The sequence below is a fragment of the Chrysemys picta genome, chromosome 3 (genome assembly GCF_011386835.1).
Source record: "Chrysemys picta bellii isolate R12L10 chromosome 3, ASM1138683v2, whole genome shotgun sequence".
NCBI classification, from domain to species: domain Eukaryota; kingdom Metazoa; phylum Chordata; order Testudines; family Emydidae; genus Chrysemys; species Chrysemys picta.
Genome location: NC_088793.1, coordinates 110,049,625 through 110,067,651, shown reverse-complemented (window position 1 = coordinate 110,067,651; position 18,027 = coordinate 110,049,625). Strand labels below are relative to the sequence as shown.

Here is an 18,027-nt window from a genome sequence, read left to right as displayed (position 1 = left end):
GATAACTTCTGCTATGTTTGTGGTGAAGTCACTTTTGCATCACAAAAGCGCAGTATAAGTGAAGCTAAGATAAAGTTAAGTGAAGCTAAGATAAAGGAAGGTGTCTTTGTTGGTCCTCAGATTCGTGAACTTCTTCGAGATGATGCATTTGACCATGCACTGCGTGACAAGGAAAAGACGGCATGGAAAGCCTTCCAGTTAGTAGCAATAAATTTTCTTGGAAACAACAAGGCAGACAACTACAGGTTGTTGGTGGAAAACCTCCTCAAGGCATACAAAAGCCTTGGTTGCAACATGTCACTAAAGATACATTTTTTGCACTCTCCTCTAGATTTTTTTCCACCGAACTGCGGAGCAGTGAGCGACGAGCATGGCGAGCGATTTCACCAGGACATTGCAACAATGGAGAAACGCTATCAGGTCAAATGGAGCCCATCAATGCTTGCAGACTATTGCTGGACAGTGACAAGAGATGCTCCATTTAATGAATACAAGAGACAAGCCAAGAAGCGCCGAGTAGACACTGAATAGGACTAAACTATGTACATAATAGTTTTTTGCCTTTTGGTTCATAATAAATGTTATTTATATAACCCTTTTGCTGATTTTTAAAGTGTTACATAAACAGGACAGGTGAAATATCATCATGTAAAGCAACCATAAACACGTGAAAAGACCTAGGTTTACAATTTACGATTAAAACTCTACTATCTACACAATATACATAGACATAAAATGTAAAAACTTAAATATCTTAGAAACAGTAGCCAATCAGTTGTTTTAATTGTCATATTTGAATTCAGCACATCAAAATACATAATAAATAGCACATTTTATCTCTGAAGCAGACGACTTCTCAAAAATTGTAGACCAGTGTTATCTGACTGGGATGATGATGGTGATTGTGAAATGCTCAGGATGATTAGAGAGGGTACAAAGGCAGAAAACACTATAATAATGGGAGATTTCAAATATTCTCATATTGACTGGGTATATCTCACCTCAGGAAGGGATGCAGAGATAAAATGCTTAGAAAATGACTGCTTCTTGGAGCAGGTTGTCCTGGAACCCACAAGGGGAGAGGCAATCCTTGATTTAGTCATAAGTGGAGCACGCGATCTGGTCCAAGAGGTGAATATAGCTGAACCACTTGGTAGTAGAGACCATAATGCAATTCAATGTATCATCTCTGTAGGGTGGGAAATGCCAAAGAAATCCACCACTGTAGCATTTAACTTTAAAAATGGGAACTATATACAAATGAGGAAGCTAGTTAAATGGAAATTAAAAAGAAGTCACAAGGCGAAATGCCTGCAAACTGCATGGGGATGGTGTAAAAACACCATAATAGAGGCTCAAACTATATGGGTACCCACATCAGGGCCGGCTCCAGCTTTTCTGCCGCCCCAAGTGGCTAAGCGAGAAAAAAAAAATAAAGCTGCGATTGGCAGCAGCTCTACCACACCACTTCATTCTTCGGCAGCAATTTGGCAGCTGGTCCTTTGCTCCGAGAGGGACTGAGGGACCCGCCACCAAATTGCCGCCGAAGACCCAGACATGCTGCCCCTTTCTAAGGGCTGCCTCAAGCACCTGCTTCCTTCGCTGGTGCCTGGAGCCGGCCCTAACCCACATGAAAAATAAAAAGTAGTAAGAAGATCAAAAAAAAAAAAAAGGCACTAGGGCTAAACATCAGATTAAAAGAGGTGGTTAGAGGCAAAAAAGGCATCCTTTAAAAATTGGAAGTCAAATACTACTGAGGAAAATAAAAAGGAGTATAAATGCTGGCAAGTTAAGTGTAAAAGTATAATTAGAAAGACCAAGAAAGAATGTGAAGAGCAATTAGCAAAAGACACAAAAACTAATAGCAAAATAAATGTTTATGTAATCTGAAGGAAGCCTGCCAAACAGTCAGTAGGGGCACTGTATGATGATAAGGGAGCACTCAAGGACAACGCCATTGCTTTGTATCGGTCTTCACTGCAGAGATTATGAGGGAGAGACACAGACCGGAGCCATTCTTTTCAGAGGACAATCTGAGAAACTGTGCCACATTGGTGTTAGGTATCAGGGGGTAGCCACGTTAGTCTGTATCCACAAAAACAACAAAGTCTGGTGGCACCTTAAAGACTAACAGATTTATTTGAGCATAAGCTTTCATGGGTAAAAAACCTCACTTCTTCAGATTCATGGCATCTGTTTTGTCCCAGATTGAGGTGTCAGTAGAGGTGGTTTTTGAACAAATTAAACAATAAATCACCAGGACCAGATGGTATTCACCCAAGCGTTCTGAAGGAACTCAAATATGAAATTGCAAAACTATTAACTATGCTATATAATCTATTGCTTAAATAAGTCTCTGTACAAGACGACTAGAGAGTAGCTAAAGTAACACCAATTTTTTAAAAAAAGGCTCCAGAGACAATCCTGGCAATTACAAGCCAGTAAACCTAACTTCAGACCAGGCAAATGGGATGAAACCATAGTAAAGAATGGAATGATCAGAGACACAGATAAAAACAATATTTTGGGGAAGAGTCAACCCAGCTTTTATAAAGGGAAATCACATCTCACCAAGTACAATTCTTTGAGGGGGTCACCAAGCATCTGGACAGGGGTGATCCTGTAGATATAGTACACTTGGACTTTCAGGAAGCCTTTGACAAGGTCCCCTCACAGGCTCTTAAATAAAGTATCCGAAGAAGTGGGCTGTAGTCCACGAAAGCTTATGCTCTAATAAATTTGTTAGTCTCTAAGGTGCCACAAGTACTCCTGTTCTTTAAATAAGGTAAGCAGTCCTGGGATAAGAGGGAAGGCCCTCTCATAGATCAGCAACTGGTTAAAAGATAGGAAAAAAGGATCAGAACAAATGGTCAGTTTTCACAATGGAAAGGGGGAAATAGCTGGGGTTCCCCAGAGTTCTGTACAGGGACTTGTGCTGCTCAACAAATTGCTAAATGATCTGGAAAAAGGAATAAACAGTTAGGTGACAATGTTTGCAAACGATACAAAATTAAACAAGATAGTTAAGTTCAAAGCGGACTCTGAAGAGTTACAAAGGGATCTCACAAAAGAGGGCAACAAAATATCAACATTGAATTTCATCTGCCAAGTGCAAAGTACAGCACATTAGGAAACATAATTCCAACTATATACACAAAATGATGGGAGTCTAAATTAGCTGTTACCCCTCAAGGAAGTGATCTCAGAGCCATCATGGATAGCTCTTGAAAACATCCACTCAATGTGCAATTAGAAACCATTAAGAAAGGGATAGATAATAATAATGCCACTATATAAATCGATGCTATGGCCATACCTTGAATAATGTGTGCAGTTCGGATCTCCCCATGTAAAAAAAAAAATATTAGAATTGGAAAAGATGCAGAGAGGGGCAACAGAAATTATTAGGGGGTATGGAACAGCTTCCATATATGGAGCAATTAAAAAGCCTGGGACCGTTCCGCTTAGAAAAGCGATGACTAAGGGGGAATATGATAGAGGTCTATAAAATTATGAATGGTGTGAAGAAAGTATTATTTACCCCTCCACCTAACATATGAACTAGCGGTCACCTGACAAAAAAGCAGATTTAAAACAAACATAAGGACTTCTCCACACAACTCACACTCAACCTGTGGAACTGGGATGTTGTGGAGGCCAAAAGTATAGCCAGGTTTAAAAAAAGAATTAGATAAGTTCATGGAAGATAGACCTATCTCTGGCTATTAGCTAAAATGGTCAGGGATGCAACCCCATGCTCTGGTTGTCCCTAAACCTCTATGAGAAACTGGGTCACTCAAAATTGCTCTGTTCGGTTCATGTCACTGGCCACTGTAAGTAGACAAGATATGGGACTAGATGGACCATTGGTCTCACCCAGTAGGGTTGGTCTTATATTTGCCAGCATTTTGCACATGGGGATGAAAGAAAATGTGAAAAGCTGTTCCCGTCTTCTGAGAAACCCCCCAAAGAAAGTTTGGGTTTAATGAGAAAGGGCTAGGAGCCAGCATAGGAAAGCCAGGCTGCACTGGGCACTGTGGGGTATAAGAACTTACTTGGAATCCAGAGTGGCTCCCCACAGGGAAGCAAAGCAGCAGCATAAGAGAAGGCAGGTTGGGAACATGAAGCCAGCCCACTTGTGGTGCACGTTCCAGAGCTCAGCAGGAGACTGTAGGGTAGTTTAGTTGTTTAGCAAAGGGATCCTTTTGCTGAAGGCAGTGGAAAAAAGGTGGAGCTCTTGCTGGAAGGGCTATGGAGAGAGAGGCACTAAAGGGCTAAGCAGGAAATACATAAAAATGAATACAATTGTCTTTAAAGTTTTAAGGGTTAAGTGTGATCTCCAAAGTATGACTGAGTACACTATGGGTCTGATTTTCAGAGGTGCTAAGTGCATCTGTGAATCATGTCCTAGACCACTGCTCCACATCTCTCCTATTCCCCTTCCACTCTACAAACATACAAGCATACATTATAAAGGCTATGCTTGATTGTGTTCCTTCCTTTAAAATTTTCTAGTAACTGTAGCAATTTTAAAGCAGTTCAATTCCTATTTCAAACAATCAAAAATTTTATTGAGTATTGAATCATTTGCAAATAAGTTGATTTTCCCCATAGCTTGTTTTCTAAATAAAAAAATGTATATAAGTATCAACCAACCTTGTTTGGAAACTATAGCAAATTGTTTAAAATATGTTTTTAAAAGAGTCATATCACCTAGGAACTGGTTAACATGACTGTATAACAGCACATTTAAAACCGGAAAATGATGAAATAATACCAGTTACAAAATATATGTTTTTTGATTGAATAAACAAGGATGTATTTGAACTGAAGGACTGAATTCTAATGAAACTGGGAAATTTATTTGCGACTCCAATGTTCAACAGGGTATTCACATACTGTTATTTGTAATACATACAGTACACTTTTTTTTTTTTAATTATTAAAGCAAGCAGTTAATTGCTTGGTTGTTTAAATTTAAATCTGTCACACAGCAGAGAAGGATTGCATAGTGTCTATGTCACCAAGGAAGGAAAATTGCAGAAGAATGTGCACAGATTTGTTATTTTCCCCCCATATGTTGTTTTCATAAATGTACCTTGAAGCTATCCCACGGGAATAGTTTTTAAAATGTGGTTTACTTCTGAGCTGAGGAATATCAAAACAATCTTGTGTTAAAAATTAATTTTATTCCAAATGAAACTTATAATATGTATCCAGATGAGAAGAGAGAAGTGTGATCATTCTCTACCACAAAACTCAAAAGAATGCCATACCTTTTCTCAATGTTACTGCAATATATTCCTTTTATTTATTATTGTCTCAGAGGAAGAATGTTACAATGTAGTGTTTTAAGTAGCTTTTACTTTGCAGCAGAGTAGAGGACATAGCTTGCATACAAACACAGGCAGAAAAACAATTGTATACATAACCTTTCACAGTCAGAACAAAAAAGCCACCAAATTGACTACTGAGACCTTTTCAATTCAGGGAATTTTTTAAAAGGATTTCTTGCTTTGATTTGATGTGGCCTGGTAAAAACAAAATACCTTGGAGAGAACAGAGCATAAAGCTATTTCCAATACTACTCATGAAGATGGGTCTGAGGTAGAAAGGCGGTCATGGCTTTTCCTCTTCTGTAAAACTATTTTCCTTCTCAAAATAACTCTACTAAAATATATTTTTTCCTAGATGAAGGAATCCTATAACAGCCAGTCTCTCCCCTTCCCACCTTGACAATTCCTCCATTCCCCCATCCAAAAATAATAATACTTATTTATATAGCACTTTTAATCTTCAAAGCACTTTACAGACACTAGCTAATTAAGCCTCACAACACCTCTGAGAGGTAGGTAAGTATTACCATCCCATTTTACAGATGGGGAAACTGAGGCAGAATGGTTAAATGCCTTGCCCATGGCTTCAGATGGAATCCGCATCAGAATCGGTATTAGAACCTGTGCTCAGACCATGCCTTAAGCATACACTGGTCAGTGAAAATTATGAATGTAGGACATTCTGGTAGGCACCGCCTCAGTGAAGATAATCAGCTATTAACAAATCCTGATGTTTTACCTGCATAGCCTCTAGAATCAGTATCAATAGAATTACCCAATTTGTAGGTTTTTCCAAGACCAGAGATTTTTCTTCAACAACCTTTTAGGATATGAATTTGTTTCCTCTCATTATATCTGAATATTGATTATTGCATGCCATTTACCAATCAAATATGTGTTCTGAAATTAAAGCAAGTGTCCCTGCAACACTGGAAACTCAACAGTGAAGGCAGAAGAACTCATCACCTGATTGCTAATTTGAATATTTGTATCATAAATCAGTGACACAATCTTCCCAAAATTATCCCTACCTTAAGCACAAATAAATGAACAACAAATTAGTTTTTCAAAAATAAAGAGCAAGACTGAATGAAAACGCCCAGGTGCCCTGAACTGGTTTAAAGAAAATGCTCCAGCGCTGATATTATTGGAGAAGGCTTCTTAATTTATTAGACATTTCCAAAAGGAATAAAAAAAAATGTGTGTATGTTCAGATCTTATGTATAAGATCCCTGGTAACTGGTCTTTACTTTCCAAACTGGAGAATCAAGGCTTTAAAAAAATGTTTGGCACAACTTGGAACCACAAAGCTTTGTCTCTGGAGGAAAATAAAATTGCATTTAGTTAGAGAGATCTTATTAAAACAACTTAAAATATTGTTAAGTCTCTAAGTAGCTATCGCCTGATTTCTGAGTTGAAATATATCTTAAAAACAAAAACAACCTATTAGACAACATAAAATCTAGAAATGCCCTTTTGGTGCATAGCACTTATTGTAGTTTTAAAAGAGGGTCTACAATTGTTAAATGGAGCTTAGCCTTCACACATCGCCAATGTGATTTTTTTGTTAAATAATAATTGTGCAAGTTATGTGAACTTGTTATTTTGCCAATCTTGGAGACAACTGAAGGGTCTTCAGAAATCTATCTGGTTAGATGACTGACACAATTATAAATAACCTGTACAGAACAGCAAATGTGTCAGAAAATAAATGTTTCTGCAATGTAAATGCAAAGAACTGAAAGGAATGTATAAATGTAACATTTTGCTCCAAACTCTATGCAGTTCTCTTTACTGTTATTAAAAAGAATGTATATAAAGCCCCCGCCCCCTTTCCCAATGCTATATATTTATACAAATCAATGACAAATGTATAATCATTTCCAAATACTCCACTATTCATTAATTTACAGTTGCATAGAAAGGGAAGAAGAAGAAAAAAAAGAACATATTATAAAAACACAACTTCCTCATCTTTGGGTATTCAGTGTTTTACTATTTCAAGTAGAACACACAATCAGAGCTGAACAGCATGTTCCAAGGTCCCATGCAATCTTCTGACTAAGCAGAACTTGTGATTGGCATTTGTAGAAAAGGGCCATACTGCAGGTCAGGAAGTGTTGGTTGCCTTTGAAATGAATACTTCACATTGCCTATAGTGATGAGAAATAACAATGTCACAACAATATTTACATACACAGTCCTCTGTGCAGTGCCCTGAACACCCATGACAGAGTGCAAATATGAAATATTGAGGTAATTTAAAATAAATGGGGTATTCCAAGTTTTAGGCTTATAGGCACTGGATTCAGCAAAACACTTGTCCTGGCTTAACTATAAGCACATGCTAAAAATAAGCCTTTTAAAGTGCTTTGTGTTAAGTGCTTTAACAATTTTAACAATTTACCATTTAAGTTCTTGCTGAACCTCTAAATCTGGGCCAAAGATGGGCCACAGAAAACTTGTGGGCCTCCTGGGTATTACAACCATAGATGATAATGCTTAGCATTTATACAGGGACGTGCCTTGCCCAAGCCTCATAGTGAGTCAGTGACGGAGCTGGAATTAATACAGAGCTTCTAGCTTCATGTTCAATGCACTAGGCCGGGATACTTGCTTCCAAGTTCTGGATCCAGGCTGCTTCCAGGGAATAGCACCCCTTCTCCAACGGGTGCAGAAATTGTGGAGTGACAGATTTGTAAGACTGGCCATCTTCTTACCAAACTGTATATCTACAAAAACTGGGGGTGTGGAACTTAGATCAGAGAACTCACGGGGCATGTTTAAAGTCCTCCGAAAGCCTGTTAAAAAGTAAGGTTCTTTTCTGGAAAACAATGCAAGTTAAACTAAGGGGGAGGGGGGAGAGAGGAAATTAAAGGGACTGCAGCCCCAAGTTATTTAGTCATTGACTGTGAATCACTATTTAGTTTATCCCCTTCAGAAATTATGATAATTTGGGAGAAGCCATGAAAATTAGACTATTTCTGTTATTTATATATGGTATTACTTTCTCATATAATTAGTATATATATTTACAGCATATGCTATTTTTGTTATGTTTCTGCAATTTATAACAGGAATTACTGAAGTTTTATTAGCAAACATTCCATCAAAGAAAAAAGTGGCATCTGTTTTTGAATTACTGATACAAAAAATCAGTAGCATTTAAATCAAATTAGTTTGCTTTGTTTTTGTCAGCCGAATGTGTATACCTGAAAGCCAATAATTTGTTACAAAACCAAAGGAGCTCTTCTGCCTGTATTACATTAACACTACTGAAAGACTGCACCATGCAACATGTACCATACCTGCGGTCTGCCAGCGAGACTTGCTGTAAAAAAAAAAAAAAAAAAAAAAAAAAAAGTTAAAATACAAAAAGTACAGAATAGTGCGTGAGTTAAATATTATTGTATTCAGAGAATATTGGCAACACAAGGAGAGGAAAATTTCATATTTGAACTTCATAAAATGTAAAAGAGCTGAATGGTGCTTTGAGGGCCAAGGCATAAATTTCTTAGCATCATAATTACTCTAATTTATCACATCATTGTAAACAATGAGCATCTGAGTTGCTGACAGTTAACACTTTGTGTCTTATATATCTATACAATATTTAAGATTGCTGCATTACGGTAGTGTGAACAATAAATGTGAGTCATTCTAGAACAATCTGGATTCAGTTAAGAGTAATAATATAAATATTATAAATACTGTGTTAACTATATGGATAGTTCACTATGAGTGCAACCATAACAACAACTGAGGATCATCCCTTAGGAATCAAAGGCTATATGGACTTGTACACTAACTTCCTTAGGGTTATGCTAAAGGACCGGACCCCAATAATGCGCTGTCTGTTAAGTTCCACAATAATTGTTTCCAATTGATTTTCTTTGGTTACATTTTAACAGAAGAGCCAGTGCTCTATTTAGCAAGATTTACAAAGCATATTAATGAAGGTTAGTGAGCGACTCAACAACGTGGGAGCAAGAGTAAAGGTCAGGGTGTGGGAGGGAAAGAAGCAAATAAACACACAGGAGTCTGTGAAATATCCTTGGCAAATATGCAGTGAGCTATATTCCACAGCTAACCCCAGGTATTAAACTGAATGCATTTCAGGAAGTCTTTTAGAAATTGCTAGAGAACAAACAGCCAAAATGAAATGGAGGGGGGGGGGAGGGAGAAGAGGAAATCTCAGTCAGCGGTGTTTTCACAAAATAACCGTTTAGCAGTACGTTAATAAGGTTACAGGTCACAGGTTAATAAGTCAGTGTCATTAAAATCTCTAGCTACCCCTTTGTCTGTAACAAATTGGAACAGATTGTATTCACCAGCTTCCCCCCTTTGGTACATGCTAGTAAACTCAAGTGTTAAGACAGAGGTTGTGGCTAAACTGCACCCTTTTTGGTCTCTTTGTATTTATCTATTTTAAAGATACCAGTCTATCACAGCTGTATGTACAGGCCTGTGCTCCTGTGTAACACATCAGTGTACTAGTACAGAGCATATTTCATACCAACATGGACATTTCACAAAACCAGAATGCCAATAAAAACAGAATGCTCTACCAAGAGTGAGGATAGTCCAGTGGTTATGGCACTAGCCTAGGACTTGGGAGACCTGAGTTCAATTCCCTAATCTGCTACAGACTTCCTGGTGATCTTGGGCTAGTCGCTTAGACTCTCTGTGCCTCAGCTCCCCATTTGTAACATTAGGATAATAGAACTTTACTATCTCACAGAGGTTTTGTGAAAATAAATGCTATATCTATACTAGAGAGCTTACAGCAGCACAACTGAACCTATGCTGGTGGGTGAGGCAGCAGTGCGCATGCCCAGCAATGGAAATGTAGGCACGTAGTGGACTTTACCAGTGTAAATTTAAGGACCATGGGATTTTAGGAACATCTAGGGTTAGACAGAGGCTTAGCAGGGGTTTTGAGCATGTCAAGGTGTCTAGACTTTGCATCTAGATGCCTAAAGTGAGAGTTAGGCCCCTAAATCCTGTGGTTCTGGGCCTAAGTGCCCTCAGTTCCCAGTGAAGTTACAGGAAAGTGGTGGGATTGAGCAACTTGTAGGAGATGCTCAGTACCTCAGAAGCAGACTTGGTGGCAGTTAGTGCAGAAGATATTTAATACCCCACATTACTGAAAAGATGGGATTGCTGAAGCATCATGTACATTCAGTCCACATAAGCAATGTCCATTCAACTTTGTAAAGCACAAAGGACTTCGAGCTGGGCTAGTAACACACTATTACAAGGCTCCCGTTAATTATAGTAGCTTGGGGAATCTGCTTTAGTCTGGAGGAACTCAATTCTTGTTTGCTGCAATAAATCCTCCAGTAGTGGTCACGGTCTATATACCTTTATGAAATGGTTATTAAAGAAGTATGTTACCTGACATTCTTTTGTCATAAAAAGCCCTCTAACTTGAGCTCTAATTATATGAAACCTGATCCAGGAGACAAAAGGGAAAAAAATGGTGGTAGAATACATAACAGAACATCTTCCCTCTCTGTAAAAAACAAAAAACCTGGATATTTTAATCTGCTTTCAGCAGCAGAGAGCCTCCCCTTCCCAGAGGGAAAACAGTTACCTATCTTTCTGTTACATGCGATTCTCTCAAGCACTTCAGACAGCTGCCTTGGGGGTCACTAACAGGCACAGGCCTATTACAGTCAGCACAGGGCTTAAAACTCATAGACGAGGGCATGCCCCGCCTGGGGCAAAGTCCCCACCTGGCCCCTAACTTACTAATTACAGTGCTTAACAGATACTTCACTAACTAACTACAGCAAACCAAACTATTTACAGCTCAAATACACAAAGTGAAGAAGGAAACCGCTGACCACTTGCAAGGCAAGGGAGAGAGGCGCTCTGGGGCACTAAGAAGGAACTGAAAGGGTGTAGGGCCGGCAGCGCCTGATATACTGATGCACGAGTGCGGGACTCCAAGGGGCACCACAACCGACCCTACAGATACCACTAAGGCAAATGTGGACGTGGGCACGCACACACCTAGAATGGAATCGACATGAGCAAACACTCAAAGAAGAATTCTTATTTTTCATAGTTAATTTTCCTCCTTTACAGCTAGTCTGGGGAAAAAAACAAAACAAATGTTTTCCTGACTCCAGAAAAAGGTCAAAAGCATCATATCTGTTGAGGATAATGGACCCTTATCATTGTCCCATGGACAAGTTAATTTCATTACAACATACAAAGCTTTCCCAACAAATTATATTTTGGATTGTAAGATTTCACTACAGAAGGCCTTCTGAGGGACTGTACTTCCATTAGGTTTTATTTTTTTTAACTGCAGCTATCATGAGTTTGCTCCCAGGCTCCTCACTGAATCTTTAACTCAGGGAAATTACTTATTAAAAACCGGCTGTACTCTCACATTACACTCTTACAAAATGACAGAAGGCACTTTGTCCTTATCTCATTCTACAATGAGTTGTAGAATGCCTCATCTCACATGTCACACATGCTGAAATACTCAGCCACAACAAATTGAGTTAAGGAATAATTACAATACCTGTACTATTACTAAATATCTTATTCGGGGCTGTTGATTAATCACAGTTAACTCACACGATTAACTAAAAATAATAATTGAGATAAAAAAAATCAGTCACAGTTTTAATCGCACTGTTAATAGAATACTAATTGAAATTTATTAAATATTTGTGGATGCTGTTCTACATTTTCAAATATATGGATTTCAATTGCAACACAGAATACAAAGTGTTCAGTGATCACTTTATATTATTTTTATTACAAATATTTGCACTGTAAAAATGATAAATAAAAGAAATAGTATTTTTCAATTCAGCTCATGCAAGTACTGTAATGCAATCTCTATCACGAAAGTGCAACTTACAAATGTAGATTTTTTTTGGTTACATAACTGCACTCAAAAACAAAACAATGTAAAACTTTAGCGCCCACAAGTCCACTCAGTCCTACTTCTTGTTCAGCCAAATTGCTAAGACAAACAAGTTTGTTTACATTTACAACAGATAATACTGCCACTTCTTATTTGCAATGTCACCTGAAAGTGAGAACAGGCTTTTGCCTGGCACTTTTGTAGCCAGCACTGCAAGGTATTTACATGCCAGATATGTTAAACATTCATAAGCCCCTTCATGCTTCAGCCACCATTCCAGAGGACATGCTTCTATGGTGATGATGCTCGCTAAAAAAATAATACATTAATAAATTTGTGACTGAACTCATTGGGGGAGAATTGTATGTCTCTGACTCTATTTTACCCGCATTCTGCCATATATTTCATGTTATAGCAGTCGCAGATGATGACCCACCACATGTTGTTCGATTTAAGAACACTTTCGCTGCAGATCTGACAAAACACAAAACAGGTACCAATGTGAGATTTCTAAAGATACTTTGGGTTGAGTGCTGTAGCTCTAAAAATCTGAAGTGCCTTCCAAAATCTGAGAGGGACAGGGTGTGGAGCATGCTTTCAGAAGTCCTAGAAGAGCAACACTCTGAAGTGGAGAACCCGAACTACCAAAAAAGAAAATCAACCTTCTGTTGGTGGTATCTGACTCAGACGATGAAAATGAATATATGTCAGTCTGCACTGCTTTGGATCATTATCAAGCAGAACTCGTCATCAACATGGACGCATGTCCTCTGGAATGGTGGTTGAAGCATCAAGGGACATATGAATCTTTAGTGCATCTGGCATGTAAATATCTTCCGACTCTGGCTACAACAGTACCATGCAAAAGCCTGTTCTCACTTTCAGGTGACATTGTAAACAAGAAGTAGGCAGCATTATCTTCCTCAAATGTAAACAAACCTGTTTGTCTGAGCGATTGGCTGAACAAGAAGTAGGACTGACTGGACTTGTAGGCTCTAAAGTTTTACATTGTTTTATTTTTGAATACGATGTTTTTTGTACATAATTCTACATTTGTAATTTCAATGTTCATGATAAAGAGAATGCACTGCAGTACTTGTACTAGCTGAATTGAAAAATACTATTTCTTTTGGTTTTTACAGTGCAAATATTTGTAATAAAAATATAAAGCGAGTGCTGTACACTTTGTATTGTGTTTTGTAACTGAAATCAATATATTTGAAAATGTAGAAAACATCAACAAATATTTAAATAAATAGTATTCTCTTATTAATAGCTCGATTAATCTTGATTAATTTTTTTAATTGCTTGATAGCCCTTAATCTTAATCCTAGAAAGTAAAATCCCTGAGGGAGGTACTGCTTCTGTGCTAGTTGTCTGTACAATGCCTACCACAATGGAGCCCTAATCCATGTTTGGGATTTTTAGAAATTGCCATAACAATAATGAATAAGAAATAATTAGCATTTATATGTTTTGATTGCAAAGTTCAAAGCACTATAAATAACTAATTATATTAATTGCTGGGCAGTTGAAGAGCACAATTAAGGCTCATTAAGGTGTAGGAGGAAAGACAGAGGGGTGCTGGAAGAACCACCACTTCGCTCATTTGGATGCAAGGGAGCAGGGCAAGTGTTCCCCCTCTTCCTTGGGTCCTCCTTCACTGGGATTAGCAAGGAGAGGAAAGGAGGGCATTGGTCCATAATCAATTGAACAGTTATAACTCATAGACGGTTTCACAGCTGACATCCCAACAGAACAGCAAAATAAGCCATTACACTTCACCCATTGCTGTCATTAGTGGCTGTAAGAGACAATGCAACTCATCAAATGTGCACACAGCCCCCATACACTTTTATCATAAGTAGAACTCATCATCCAACATTTATAACAGAAGTTATTCTGGAACACGCACTGAATAATACACATTAGATGTGTTTCACCCTTAAATTACCTCCCCTCTTGATCTGACCCCTTCTCCCCCAAACAGCAGAAGAAACCAAACTCCTTAATGAGGATGAATATTTTACTATGCTTCAATTTTAAAAACTGAACACTACTTTACAGTTAGAATGGTCTTAAACCTCCCTCTCCCATGACTTATTTGAACCAAACTTTTTGATTACTCAGTATGTAAGAACCACAACATAACCATTTTGCACCACTGTTGAGCAAAAGAATTAGCCTTTGGACCTACCGCTCACAAACTAAATCTTAGCCTGATGTACTTTTAAGTGAGTGAGATAGAGATGTAAAATAAGGTTTATAAATAAAACATCTGGTGTAAAGTTTTATCTAAGTGGGGCTACTCTAGCTTCATGAAAGGGAAACATAAAAAAGCACAGCTTATTGGGCTGCAGTGAAGGAATTTCTCAAAGTGAATTTCTCAAAGGAAATTCTATTTTGAACTAACAGCACTAGTTAGCAAATAAGATCTTTGCAATGGTCACTGGTGAGACTTTGGCAAAAGTGGCTGACATCACCACTAGTAAACCCCAGGAGTTATATTGTGGCTAACAGCATCCTGCGGCGGGGGGGGGGGGGGGGGGGGGGGGAAGATGTGGGGGACAACAGGAAGGGATCACATCATCTGGAAGGACTGTGACTAACTCTGTGAGGAATGCTCCGGTGGTGCTAGGGAAACTCATATCAGAGTGGGGGCTGAGTGCACCCTTTAATAGGATGCAGAACCACTATTACAAGCTCAGCTCCACTACTCCCCAAGGTAGAAAGAGCATGGAGTTTAGAGTTGCTGTGGGCAGTAGATTCTTCCACTCCTGTTCAGGCAAAGCACAGACTGGGATTATGGCTGTCTCTTGAACAGGAATGCAAGGGAGCTAAAGAACCTTCCATTCCCTGTGGATCTGAGCACGTCCAACCATGATCTAACCCCATATTGCTTTCACCATTGCATTACAGGCCTTCACAAAAGCAAAATAAAAAACATGGGAGGAGAGGATACTTTTTCTTTGCCTTTTCCATTCACTGCAGTGACAAAGAAACAGTCTTATGGCCAAATCTGAGCAGCACTGAGCACCAGCACTACCAACTGACTTCAGTGAGAGTTCCTGGAGCATAGCACCTCTCAGAATCAGGCCCTTAACATGCACTATAGTGGCCAGTAATCTAGCACTAACTCAGGACCTCAGGGGACTGTTGAAACAAGCCATGTTTTGCAAGATACTAATTTGCTTTCTCAAAACGTGTAAAATACATTTTCTCTGATGCCATTCTTCAAAGACACGCAAAGTGTGTAGGAGAGATAATGGGAGTGTTTTAATAAGGTTCAGTAGAGTTTGGGAAATAGAATACAACAGTGAGCAAATAGCTGACTTCTTTGGCAGGGATAAGAGATAAAAAAAAAAGTTGAGGGTTTTTTAAGTTGCCATCCTGATTACTTTGTGGACATTTAAAACAAAGCTTTACAAAGATGCTATTGAACACCTGATTTTTCGAGCATTTATGGATGTTTTTGCTCTTGCTTAGCTAATACTGAAAACAAATTTGTTACATATTATAAACACAAGCTCCCTGCAACATCCCACTGCTAAGAACAATAGCATATACAAAATGCTGGCAGAACTACAGGTATTCAATCTTGTGTGAACAGAGAATGTATTGACACTCAATAGGAAGAGAGGTCAGCAGATACATGTATTAACTGCTGTAAAGCGCTCACAGATGTCTGAGGTGCCTCCAGCTGTATAATCTTTTCTAGGGAGCCTTCACAGCACTGAAAGAGAGACTATGATTCTCTCTCCATCCCCACCCCCAGCCTTCCTACTTCTCCCCATTGCTGGTCCAGTCTCCATGCCTTTCCTTCGTGTCAACACAGTGTCTTTTCCATGGAGTATGGGAGAAGGATTTCCAAGGAAGGCAACTGAGCCTCACCCCTCGATGCTGGAAAGCCATCCACAGAGGGTGCTCTCCCTGGGTGAATTTAAGTGGCTCAATTTGGTCAGGCTCAGGAGGCAATGCCTGATGTCTGTGTCTCAATATTTTATATGGTTATATTGGATCTATTTGAAGATATTTTAATTGATGCTGGTTATATTTTAATTGCCTGTGAATTAAAGCAGGGAGGTGCTGTGTATTAACATGTTCATTTCTTGTGGGCAAGTACAATCTAAGGTTGGTGTTCCCCTGATCAGGAGGAGTCACTGCCTAGAAAATTGCACAGATTCCTGATCTGCGAGGTCAGTGGTGCGGTGAAGGACCCAATCCTGCAGCTCCTATTTTCCCCCAACTCTCACTAAATTCAAGAGAGATCTCTGGCACCCAGAATTCCAGGGGCTACATTTACTGCTGATGTGAATGAGCAAACTCTATTTACATCAGCAGAGAATCTCCATTTCTTCTTCTAGACACAAATGAAGATCCTGTTTGAAGCAATCTGCTTTTCTTAAAGTAGGCCACATTAGAGTGAATATTTTTTCTTTTTTAAACATAGGATGACTATGATTTCATTTGGCTTCATTTTATCACTCGCTACGTATGTTTAAGAGTTTCAAAGAACAGGATTACACAGCCATCACATCTTGGCAAACGTTCTTATCAAGGTTAAGCTTCATTTTTTTTGGTCAATATTCTGTGTATGACTTATTTACAAATAAGCTTCGGTCTCATATCTATACTGCTCTGCGTTAAGTTTCCAGAGAATGACAAGGAGAAAGACACAAGGGGGGGTGGGGGGAGAAGGGGGGAACGAGGGAGACAGATTTCACTATACTTAACACTTACAGCAGCAAGTAGGAAATGTGTTGTTGATTTGTTCCATCACATCTGTTAGATCTGTGCTGGTATCATGAGGTGGGCCTAACAAGTCATCTGCAGATATGAAAACAAGATTAGCAATGAATTTAATAAGGGAAAAAAAAAAAAAGAGACAATAGATTCTGAAAGTCATTCCCATCTAACCTACCGGCTAAATGCTCTTTTATATTTAAACTGAAACCCCCTACTTGAAGCATTTGTAATGTAATGTGCAGGAATTGCTCATTGAGAATTGCGAGAATTAGGAGGGGAGGTGGAAGTTCAATTATCAATTTACAACTGATATCATTTTTCTATTATTAAGGCTTAACCACTGTGCCTGAGATTTAACCAAAGGAAATTGCCCACATGAAGCAGAATGTAAGAATTTACTGTTAAAATAAATAAATTATTCTCTCATCTTGTTAAGCATATTTGGCAGCTGCACATTTGAGATTCTGCTCTATTTTCAAACAATTTTTCATGTCATTTCCAAAACAAACAAATCTGAGATTTTTCAAAAAACATTTATCTTCCAGATAGTCTTTGTTCAATATGCATCAGCAAGCCCATCAAAGCAAATGTTTTTCAGGCCATTTGCTTGTTTCTTAAAGGGCTTGTTAAATTTAGCCAATGAAATGATTAGGGAAATCTGTTTGCTTCACTTTAGCAGTGTTATTACAAAGCATCATATATAAATCTATCAATTTATGAAAACAGCATGACAAAAGTTCCATGTCACATTTACATTTTTTATGCTAATACTGAAAGAAAATGCCTTAATATGAAAAACAAAATTCAATATCTTTTTTTAAATTGTTTCCACTGCATTGGAATCAGATTATCTATAGTTCAATGATTTGCACACAAGGAGTGGTGGTTTCTCCCCTCTTAGCAAAGATTTAATCACTGAGGCCTTGAGTCAGGAGTTTAACCCTATTAAGGGCTTTAAGCCCGTGCTTAAGTTCAACTGAAGTCAATGCGAATTTGAATTAAGTGCTGTCCTGGTAGGGATGGATTTAAGCATGTTGTTCAGTGCTGCCCTGA

General features: G+C 38.5%; 1 protein-coding gene across 10 annotated transcripts in view; it reads right to left on the bottom strand.

Annotated features, from left to right (window-relative positions):
* Positions 1 to 5,277: 5,277 nt before the first annotated feature.
* Positions 5,278 to 18,027, bottom strand: part of UTRN (utrophin) — a 568,432-nt gene continuing 555,682 nt past the window's right edge. For all 10 annotated transcript variants that reach the window (XM_065588781.1, XM_042848216.2, XM_065588777.1 and 7 more), the window contains 3 exons: positions 16,969 to 17,055; positions 8,645 to 8,667; positions 5,278 to 7,489 (listed from right to left, as the gene is read on the bottom strand). In XM_065588781.1, coding sequence (XP_065444853.1) covers positions 7,481 to 7,489; positions 8,645 to 8,667; positions 16,969 to 17,055 — 119 coding nt within the window. In that variant the 3' untranslated portion in view covers positions 5,278 to 7,480. The remainder of the gene's footprint in view (positions 7,490 to 8,644; positions 8,668 to 16,968; positions 17,056 to 18,027) is intronic.